General features: G+C 41.2%; 1 protein-coding gene across 4 annotated transcripts in view; it reads right to left on the minus strand.

The window, feature by feature from the left end:
* Nucleotides 1-10,915, minus strand: part of rab28 (RAB28, member RAS oncogene family) — an 18,097-nt gene extending 7,182 nt beyond the window's left edge. For 2 of the 4 annotated variants that reach the window (XM_056472702.1, XM_056472704.1), the window contains exons 1-4: nucleotides 10,518-10,915; nucleotides 5,743-5,839; nucleotides 2,051-2,139; nucleotides 1,541-1,670 (exon numbers count right to left, since the gene is read on the minus strand). In XM_056472702.1, the coding sequence (XP_056328677.1) occupies nucleotides 1,541-1,670; nucleotides 2,051-2,139; nucleotides 5,743-5,839; nucleotides 10,518-10,592 (391 nt within the window). In that variant the 5' untranslated portion in view covers nucleotides 10,593-10,915. The remainder of the gene's footprint in view (nucleotides 1-1,540; nucleotides 1,671-2,050; nucleotides 2,140-5,742; nucleotides 5,840-10,517) is intronic. The other 2 variants (XM_056472705.1, XM_056472701.1) reach the window with 2 other exon arrangements.
* Between the last annotated feature and the right edge of the window lie 1,106 nt (nucleotides 10,916-12,021).

Consider the following 12,021-nt stretch of genomic DNA (forward strand, 5'->3'; position numbering starts at 1 on the left):
GTGTCTATGTATGCGTATGCATGTGTGTGTGTGCGTGTGTATGCGTGTGTATATATGCACATGTGAGTGCATGTGTGTGAGAGTGTGTATACATGCAAGTATGTATATGCATGTGAGTATGTGTGTATGCATGCCTGTGTGTATATGTGCAAGTGTGTGATTATGTGTACGCGTCCGTGTGTGTGTGTGTGTGTATGCTTATATGTATATGTATGAATGTGTGTATACAAGTGATTGTGTGTGTGTGTATGCTGGTGTGTATCTGTGTGAGTCCGTGTATGCATATAAGTGTGAGTGTATGCGTGTGTGTGTTTGTATGTACGTGTGTGTGTGTGTGGAGTGTGTGTTTGTATGTGCGACTGCTGTAAAACTGGATCTACATTTGTGAGGTCTGCTCTGTGCTCTTCATCTTCATGGGAACACACACACACACACACACACACACACACAACCTTGACAACCAAAACAAAAAAGAGAAGAAAGAAAAACAGCGCTGGCGTTCTGTGCAGACGATTCCCAGCAGACGGAGAGAGCGAGACAGACACGACGACCCAAACACACTACACCAGTGCACACACACACACACACACATACACACTTGCAAACATGCACATATACACACACAATCATATACACACACCTAATCCTAACTCGCACATACACACACACACACACCAGTGCGCATACACACACAGAACCATGGATATACACACACACACAATCATAAACACATACCTAACCCACTCACACCCACACACACACTCTAGTCAGCTCCCACACACAGGGGTCAGCAGAGCTGGTCAGTTGTACACCAGAGAGGTCAAAGGTCACAGGTCAGACTGGTACATTCACTGATTAATCCGTTCAGTGGGTCACACACTCCTAACAAACACACAACACTGCGGCGAGACAGTCACGATACACACCATTACGCCACGAACACACATCAATGTTGACAATATTTCAGATTTGCGTTGTAAACCAGCAACAGACGCTAAAGGTGATGCTTGTATTGTGTGTTGTGCGTCTGTCCACACACAGTCTGCTGATTTATTCCTCAGACACAGCTGCTGATGTCAGAGTAGCATGTGTTTGGACTGGGGAGAACCGGAGGAAACCCACGCCAACACGGGGAGAACATGCAAACTCCACACAGAAACACACACTGACCCAGCCGAGACTCGAACCAGAGACCTTCTTGCTGTGAGGCGACAGTGCTAACCACTGCACCGCTCATATATAAACAAAACACATTTGAATAAAGTAAGATGTACGGCGTACCTGTGTGTAGTGTGTGCGTGTCTGTATATATGCATGTGTGTGTGTCTCTGTGTGCACTTGCTTATGTATGTGTGTGTGTGTGTGTATGCATGTCTGTATATGCATTTGTGTGTGTATTTGTGTGCACATGTATGTGTTTATATATGCGTACATTTGTGTGTGTGTTTGTGTATATGTGCATATATTTGCATGTTGACATGTATGTGCATGTGTATGTGTGTGTTTGTGTTTATGCATGCATGTGTGTGTGTGTACTCACTCTTGTTCCCGATCAGTGATATGGCCGGCTGCACGTCTGACTCCTCGTTGGCTTTTCTCACCATGCTCAGCCAGTCTTCAAGATTCTCAAAACTCTGAGAGTTAGTGATGTCATACACCAGGAGAACACCCTGCACACACACGCACACACACACACACACACACACACACACACACACACACACACACACACACACACACACACACACACACACATTTTCATACATGTAAAACATTACAGACTTTCACAACCAACTGTCACTTAGACATTTTGCAGAAACACACACACACACACACACACACACACACACACACACTGCAGCAGTGGTCATGTTTAAATCTGTGTGTATATGAGTGTGTGTGTCTGTGTTTGTGTGTATGTGAGTGTACATGAGTGTCTGTGTATATATGTGTGTGTGCATATATGTATTTGTGTGTGTCTGTGTGTATATATGTATGTGTGTGTTTGTGTGTGTGTGTGTGTGCGTGTGTGTGTGTGTGTGTGTGTGACCTGTGCTCCATAGATGTATTTGTCCAGCATTTTCCCTCCAATAGTCTGTCCACCGATGTCCCAGACCTGCAGCGTCACATTCAGGTTTCCTGGAAAACCAGTAAAAACACTCCGATTGAAGATCTCTGCACACAACACTGACGCTTCTACTCCCTGTGGCTCACACACACACACACACACACACACACACACACACACACACACACTTTCTTCTGAATTATTTAGGAACCTAAACAGCGGTTTCTGAATGAAGACAGCTTCAATATGAGCACACGTGACGAATAATACAGCAGAAAAGCTCAGAGATCCAGAGAAAACCAACATAATGCTGAGAAAACAAAGTTGACTACAGTAGAGTCGACAGTAACACAGTTTAACTGAGTAAACGCACACAACAAGATGAAAATCAGACTTATTTATTTGATAGTAATTAAATCACTGTATGATTCAGGAGGTGGAGACAGTTGTAAATAATCTGTAAGGTCATATTAATAAATTGAATCTGTGAAATATTCATAATCATAATTGTGTTTGGAATGAAAATACTCCTCTATTTGGGTGACCAGCATTACAGTCAATAGACTCAGACTATACAGTGGAGTGTGTGTGTGTGTAATCACAGCAAACGTGCCTCTATAACGATCTGCTGTCTTTATTTACTCTAGCAGTCTCTCTTTACGGTAAGTGAGCGTGTGTTTCTGCCAGCATGTGCTGACGCCGCCGCTTTCTGCTCCACGAGTGCCTGAAAACAGGAGCGTCCCGCATGAGAACAGCCTGAAAATAAGCCGTCAGGAACCGCACACTTATAATAAACACACACACACACACACACACACACACACACAAACATTCACTACTGCACAGCCTGACTACACAAACCAGCTCATTCTCATTATAAACCTCACATGACATTCAGGAAAATATTCATAGGAAAGAAGAGATGTTTCCTTATTTCAAATCTGTAAATGGTTGGGAAAAATGACTTCAGCTGGTCTGTTTTTGACATTTTATTGTGTACAAACTGTGTAATATTTAAGGTTATTGTGCAGAAAATGCACTGCATGGTATACAATTTTATATACACTCACCGGCCACTTTATTAGGTACACCTGTCCAACTGCTCGTTAACGCATATTTATAATCAGCCAATCACATGGCAGCAGCTCAATGCATTTAGGCATGTAGACATGGTCAAGACGATCTGCTGCAGGTCAAAGTGAGCATCAGAATGGGGAAGAAAGGGGATTTAAGTGACGCTGAACGTGGCATGGTTGTTGCTGCCAGACGGGCTGCTCTGAGTATTTCAGAAACTGCTGATCTACTGGGATTTTCACGCACAACCATCTCTAGGGTTAACAGAGAATGGTCCGACAAAGAGGAAATATCCAGTGAGGGCAGTTCTGTGGGCGCAAATGCCTTGTTGATGCCAGAGGTCAGAGGAGAATGGCCAGACTGGTTCCAGCTGATAGAAAGGCAACAGTAACTCAAACAAGCACTCGTTACAACCGAGGTCTGCAGAAGAGCATCTCTGAACACACAACACCTCTAACCTTGAGGCGGATGGGCTACAGCAGCAGAAGACCACACCGGGTGCCGCTCCTGTCAGCTAAGAACAGGAAACTGAGGCTACAATTCACACAGGCTCACCAAAACTGGACAATAGAAGATTGGAGAAACATTGCCTGGTCTGATGAGTCTCCATTTCTGCTGACACATTCAGATGCTCGGCTCACAATTTGGCCTCAACAACATGAAAGCATGGATCCATCCTGCCTTGTATCAGCGGTTCAGGCTGGTGGTGGTGGTGTAATGGTGTGGGGGAGATTTTCTTTGGGTCCATTAGTACCAATTGAGCATGGTGTCAACGCCACAGCCTACCTGAGTATTGTTCTGACCATGTCCATCCCTTTATGAGCACAGTGTCTCCATCTTCTGATGGCTACTTCCAGCAGGATAACGCACCATGTCATAAAGCGCCAATCATCTCAGACTGAACATGACAATGAGTTCACTGTACTCAAATGGCCTCCACAGTCACCAGAGCTCAATCCAATAGAGCACCTTTGGGATGTGGTGGAACGGGAGATTGGCATCATGGATGTGCAGCCGACAAATCTGCAGCAACTGTGTGATGCTATCATGTCAATATGGAGCAAAATCTCTGAGGAATATTTCCAGTAGCTTTTGTTGAATCTCTGCCATGAAGGATTAAGGTGGTTCTGAAGGCAAAATGGGGTCCGATCTGGTACTAGTAAGGTGTACCTAATAAAGTGTACAATACAAGTTTTTTATTAAATATCTTAGCAACTAAACTGGCTACAAAATTATGTTTATTTAAATAATGATCCACATTTTAATCTGATATCACAACAATTCAGTAATGTACTACTAAAACAGACGGCAGGTGACACTAAATCTGAATATTTATTAATTTATTTATTCATGTATTTATTTATCATTTCATTTGTAATTTAAGGTTTAGGTTATTTATGTTTTTAATTAATTAATTGTTTTAAGTTTCTCCTGTCACAAAGCAATTCCCATTATCACGTCTACCACAAAACACAAGCTACAAAAGGGTAACTTTAACAGGTGAAATACAAAACACTTTAATTATTGAAGACTTCAGAGTGTAAACAAATGTTAAAACTAAGTAATGATGAAATAATTATAAAGCACAATTAGGAACACTACAATAATGAAGTTTCCACATTACAAATATCATCATGATATACTGTATTATTGTAAATCAGCACATCTGGATGACACTAAAGCTCAGTCTCTAAACTGTGTGTGTGTGTGTGTGTGAATGAATGGATCCCTGTGTGATTCTGCTGTTATAAAGTGTTTCTGAAGCTCTGCGCTGCCGCTGGCCGTGTGTGCGTGTGTGTGGCTTTCGCTGCGGCTCTGGATGAATCAGTGCAGTGTGTGTGTGTGTGTTTGTTGTACGTCTGCCTCTTTTCAGCTTTATTCACTACGAAAGCTCTTCTGTCCTGCACAAACAGGGCTCAGAGCTGCAGATGGTTGATCTTCACACACACACACACACACACACACACACACACACACACACACACACACACACACACACACACACACACACTTCTGAACCTGACTGAGTGTGTTGTTTCTGCTGAACACTGAAGAGGAGCGCTGATAAACAGATTGTTGTTGTTGTTGTTTGTATTTGTGCTACACCTGCTGATATTCAGTTATTCAGTGTATTGTGATCATGAACCTGAACATCATGAGCTCTGCGAATCTAACATTTCAACTGTTAGAGTGTCTTTAATTCAGTTCAAATTGTTGTCTCGTGTTGTGTGGTGTGTATGTGCGTGAGTGTAAATGAGAGTGTGTATGTATGTGTGTGTGTGTGTATACATAGGTGTGTAGTGGTGCAAGTGTGTGTGTATAAGTGCACATATGTGTATATCTGTGAGTTTATAGTTTATATATTCATATATATATATATATATATATATATATATATATATATATATATATATATATATATATATATATATGTGTGTGTGTGTGTGTGTGTGTGTGTGTGTTTTTATATGCATACAGGTATATATAGGATATGTGTGTGTGTATACATATGTGTGTGTGTGTGTGTGTGTGTGCATGTACATATACATGTCTGTGTGTGTGCACATGTGTGCATGTGTATGTGTGTGTGTATGTCTAACCTGGCAGTGTGATTCTCTTGAGGAAGAAGTCCAGCCCTATCGTCTGTTTATACTGTTTCCCAAAAGCCTCTTGTGCGAAGCGGATGGCGAGAGACGTCTGAGAAACACACACACACACACACACATTACAACAGTTTTACATCACAGAAATGGCCCTCAGTAGCTCCGCCTCCATATTGCTCTATGGGGAGGAGCTAAAGAATGACCACAGTTTAATCGACAGATGATAGTAAAAGGCCTCAGCCCTCCGTCAGTCCATCATCACAGTGCTTCAGTATTCTTCTTCTATTATTAATCCCTCCAGAACTGTCTTGAGCATCTGTCTGCGCTCTCGTCTCACGCCTCCAGAATCCACCACGTTCATTGCGTTTGGTCTTGGTCTTCAGTTCATTTATTGAAGGAGAACAAACACCACAGTGGAGAATCCCAACAGTGCAGCAGACTCCACTTCTCTCAGTGATATCTGTGCAGGAGCAGCAGGAGCTGAGGAGGTGATGCTCTCCTGTGCAGCACTGAATGTAAACACAGCTAGTGACAGCACGGGTCACACACTCCCAGATGTCTTCCACACACACACTTTTGTTAGTGTTCAGTAGCGCCGCTGTAACTGGAGCCAGAAGGGTTTGCAGACTCACAGTTACCCAGAATCCTTTGCTGCGGTGGTGAGGGTCAGCGAGAAACACTGCGGACGCCACACAAACCAAACAGAGGAGTCCAGAAATGTTCAGCGTAAATGCTTGACAATCCTCAACATGCTGGGTTTAGCGCTGGATTTAAGTTTTGTCTGATTGTAAAGAAGAGTCATGTCAGATTGTAGCTGAAATGAAAGTTAATAAGACAGAAGTGATGTGTCTTCATGTTTATGATCATAATCAACCAATAAATGTACATGCTATTATAATATATGTGTGTTGGACAGAAGACAGACAACCACAGCTACTATACCATCAGTCAATGACCTGTCCTTAATTATTCATTTTGTTTTGTTTTGTTTGTTTGTTTATTGCCACATCAGGGGTCCATTCTTCAATCGTGCATTACTCCATTAGCTGGATTTAGTTATTGGTGATTTGACCTGATCCAGGATCGTTTCGTTCTTCAAAGCTCATCCAAGAGTTGTTGTCATAGCAACAGCTCTGGAGCTCAAACCTGCTCAGGAGCTTATTTCATATAAACAGGATTAGATCAGGTCATTTCAAGTAAAGGTAATACTGAAATTATGTACACTGAATAAAGTGTTGCACGCAAAACTGTTGCAAACTATTTATTTGTGTTGAATTTAAACAAACTAATTAAATTTAATAATGTTCAACTTAATTTGTTTGTTTAAATTCAGCCCAAATAAATTGTTTACAACCACTCAACGTAAAAAAAATTGAGTAAATCCAAGGAATCATCTTTCAATATTTTTTTCAGTGTACCGAATTCAGATATTCTCTCACAGTAGTGGTTATATACACCTGGAATAATAGTCAAATATTTTCTTAAATTATATATATATATAGTTTTAAAGTTCAAAAATGATACAGTCGGTGCCAGTGGTGTAGTGGTTAGTGTGTCGACACATGCACTCTGGTGCTCACAGCGACCCGAGTTTGATCCTGTGCCGATCCTTCCCCTCTCTCTGCTCTCCACACTTTCCTGTCAATACTCTATACTGTCTTATCAATTAAAGGTGAAAACCCCGGGGAAAAGATATATATTTCATAGAAGTTTAAAATAAAACTTCACGTCACAGAATGGTTCGCCCCAAGAGGTTCAGAGAGGACATTTACTGATATAGACTTCAGACAAGCGTGTACTGTTTTAAAGTACCGGCTTCAGTACACTTTGAGTATGATAACAGATATATTCAACATCCGGCTGTTTTAAAAGGATAATAATGTCTGCACTCATGCACATGTTTTGACAGCTAATATGGCGGAGATTTGATGCTTAGCAAACGTTGCAGACACCTTTACTGATGATAGCACAATGCTTTTTTTGATGCAGAATTAATTTAAACAGAGTTATTCCTCACGCTGAGGCTACTGTAATACAGAAAATCTGCTCTAAAACTAAATAAACTGCTAAACACTCTCGACATATGAGTGTAAAGCCTGCAGCCCACAACACATGTGGAGAGTTATTACGTGTCATATTTAAACCGTTCACTACAAATCTTATGTAATTTAGCTCATATGGATATTTGAATATTAATCAGATGATGTCATTATGCTGCTGTGCTGTCAGCCAATCGCTGCATTGCTGATCATGATTTGGAGGATCGATAGATCTGTCCTTCACAACACATGCAGTGATCTCAGATCAGTTCATCCAGACATTTTAATCTGATTCATGAACGTGTTTGAAGAACCAAATTAGCCAGAGATCAGCTATCAGGATGAACAGATCCAGGATCTGCCAAATCATTTAAGTGAGGAATGAAGAACGGACCCCTGCACCTCCTGTAATTATCCTGTGTGTTTCCTCTTCATCTGTCTGCTCAATTATTTGGACACTCTTTTAATGATGGAGAGTAATAAATACAGTGTGAATGGATTTAGCAGCTGAAGCGGCTCACACTGACGTACGGTATAATGATCAACAGTGTATAAAGCCTATACAAGCTTAAATTTGGCCTGTCTCCCTCTCCATCTGTCTGTCTCTACCTGTCTCTCTCTCTCTTCACGTTTGTCTCTCTCTACAACTTTTACCCATCATCATCTGTCTCTCTGCCTCGACATGCCTCTCTCTCCACCTGTCTTCTACCAGTTACCTGTCTCTCTCTCTACCTGTCTCTAACAGTTTTTAGCCTGTCTCTCTCCACCTGTCTTCTACCAGTTACCTGTCTCTCTCCACCTGTCCGTCTGTCTGTCTTTACCTGTCTGTTTCTTTTTACCTGTGACCTGTCTTCTACCAGTTACCTGTCTCTCTCTACCTGTCTGTTTCTCTCTCTCTCTCGATCTGTTTTCAACCTGTCTCTCTCCACCTGCTACCCTCCACCTGTCTTCCACCCATCACCTCTCTCTCTCTCTCCTCCATCAGTGAACGCTCTGCTTCCTCACAGTAGAGAACGAGACACACACAACAGATATTTGGCACACATAACCTGAAACTCTGAACCAAATAAAATAGTAGATAATAAATCTCTGAGGGTGACACGGTGGCACAGTGGTTAGCACTGTCACCTCACAGCACTCAGGTCGCTGGTTTGAGTCCCGGCTGGGTCAGTTGGTGTTTCTGTGTGGAGTTTGCATGTTCTCCCCGTGTTGGTGTGGGTTTCCTCTGGGTGCTCCGGTTTCCCCCACAGTCCAAACACATGCGCTATAGGGGAACTGATCAACTAAATTGACCGTAGTGTATGAGTGTGAATGAGTGTGTATGGGTGTTTCCCGGTACTGGGTTGCAGCTGTAAGGGCATTTGCTGTGTAAAACATATACTGGAATAGTTGGCGGTTCATTCCGCTGTGGCGACCTCTGACTAATAAAGCGACTAAGCTGAAAATAAAATGAATGAATAAAACCTCTGATCAATCCACACAGACACACACACACACACACGAGCGCATGAATGAAGCTCAGCTCAGACCTCTGCATGTGCATTTCTCGTACAGATTAAGCAGCAGATTAAAACTACCAAACCAGCGCTAAATATAGCAGCAGCAGCAGCGGCGGCAGCACCTCTCCATGACTGTAATCTGCTCCTGCTCACTGTGTTTTAAACTGAATTTCCACTATACAGTATATATTATTATTTATTATATATATATCATGTACAGTGAAATAGCTGCGCATGTTTTCTGTCTTTAAAAACTCGATATTTTGGTCATTTTAAGGTTTTCTAAATGAAATGTGTATTATCGGAGAGTAACGTGTCATTTGACGTTCATATTTACAGATTATTCCTGTAAAAACACACACACACACACATTCAGTCAACATGTTTATAGCACCATCCAAGATATGTGTGTGTGGCGTGTTGCATGCAGTGTGTTATGTACTGTGTGTCGTATGTGGTGTCTGTGCTGTGCGTATCTGTGATGTGTGTCTGTATATTGCATGTAATGTGCCTATGAGTGTGTTTCTGATGTGTGTATGGTGAGTGTATGTTGTATGTGATGTGTGTTGCATGTACTGTGCCTGAATGAGTGTGTGTTTGTTGTTTATTATGTGCGTTTCTGGTCTGTGTGTGTGTATCGCATCCCATGTAATGTTTCTCTATGAGTGCGAGTTTGTTGTATGTGATGTGTCTTGCATGTAATGTGCCTGTATGGGTGTGTATGAGTGTGTTTCTGATGTGTGTATGTTGTATGTAATGTGTGTTGCATGTAGTGTGTATGTTTGTGTGGGTATTGCATGCTATATAATGTGTCAATATAAGTGTGTGTTGCATATAGTGTTTCTCTATGAGTGTGTTGTGTGTATGGGTTTGTGTGTGAGTGTTTGTATATGATGTGTGTGTGTGTTGTATGTAGTGTGAGTGTTTTATATGATGTGAGTTTGTGTGTGTGTATGTGTGTGTTGTATGTAGTGTGAGTGAGTGTGTGTATATGATGTGTGTGTTAGTGTGTGTGGTATATGATGTTTGTGTTGTGTTTGTTTGTGAGTGTGTGTGTTTTATGTGATGTGAGTTTGTGTGTGTGTGTGTGTGTTATTTATGATGTTTGTATTGTGAGTGTTGTATATGGTGTGTTTGTGTGTTGTAGTGTGAGTGAGTGTGTGCTGTATATGATTGTGTTGTTGTGTCGTGTTGTTTGTGCGTGTGTGTTGTGTGTGTGTGTGTGTTTTCTTACCTTCCCCGACGCTCCGTCTCCCAGCAGCACTATCTTCAGCTGCCGCTCCTGGATCTCCTCCTCGGAGTCCGACATGCTTCAGCTCGGCAGCGCGACACCCACACACACACTCACACTCTCACACACACACCCGGGCTCAGACTGTGGATCTCTCGGTTAACCAGCAGTCTGAGAGAGGAGACAGAGGTTTACCAGGAGCGGATAATCTGATCAGATCCTGCCGCCGCCATCTTCCCTCGGCGCAAACCAACACACAGCATCACCCGCGCGCGGGAAACCGCTTCACCACTCGAGCACAGCACCGGTCTGTCTGATCTCAACGCTCTCACGTATAACTGGTGAAATCGACTGGTAACCGGTGTGGTGACTGAGGCGGGAGCTGCGCGGTTTACAGTGCTGATGTGGACCGGGCGCTCCCGCGACACCGAATGGACTCGTCCTTCATGACGCTTCCCTGTTGCCATGGAGAAAGAGGGAGAGATTTGTGGATTCGCCGATCACTGATTGATGTTATGTGTGTCTTACATAATCGCTGGTTTATTGATTATTAAGCGGCGTCCAGCGCGGAGGTGATTTACACGAGTTAGAAAACATGAGAAAGAGAGATTTTACTCTGTTCGCTTCACTTCACAACACAAATAAAACACGAAACACGGTGAAGAAGCAACTATTAAACTTACAAATGACATCAAATATCAGCGATCAGGATCAAAATAAACACCCTGCTACAGAAAATGCAGGTAAATCAACCATAAAGTATACACTGTACATGTTTTCACGTTAATTATAACTTATTAAACAAATATGAATTGTTTTTAAGCTGTACAATTACACTTTAATGACAAAGTTATACTATTTTAAATCAGTTTAATGTATTTTCAGTTAAAATGATGCATATATATATATATATATATATATATATATATATATATATATATATATATATATATATATATTACTTCATATATACAATTATATATATATACTATATTTTTATGTAATAGTTGCAAAATTATACTTCCCTGTTTTAAAATTTAATAGTGACACTATTAAACAATATATTGTTTATCAGTGTCACTATTAAAATATTAAAACAGGGTAATATACTTTTGCTACATAAAAATAAAGCTGCTGTTATTAGATAATTGTACATCTATTATGTTAACATGATATGATATTATTAATAGTATATCATATTATAATGTTTTATTATTATTACTATACTACTACTATAGTTTTAGAAGTATATTTTACTGCAGATAATGTATTTCTGTCATGATTTCTTCACATTAAGCAAAACATTTATTTTGCTATGAGTTGTGAGTTTAGTACTGAGAGTATTGATGTGACTGTCGCAGCAGATCTGGAGATCAAACTCACTGCGGCAGATGCTGGAAACACCCCTGTTTGGGTTTTATTATTATTCTCATCCACTATGCTGTTTATACTCTTGATTTGTTCATCCAAACCTGCTCCAAAAATACTTTCATAATCATACAGGTTA

The sequence above is a fragment of the Danio aesculapii genome, chromosome 14 (assembly GCF_903798145.1).
Source record: "Danio aesculapii chromosome 14, fDanAes4.1, whole genome shotgun sequence".
In the NCBI taxonomy this organism is placed as follows: domain Eukaryota; kingdom Metazoa; phylum Chordata; class Actinopteri; order Cypriniformes; family Danionidae; genus Danio; species Danio aesculapii.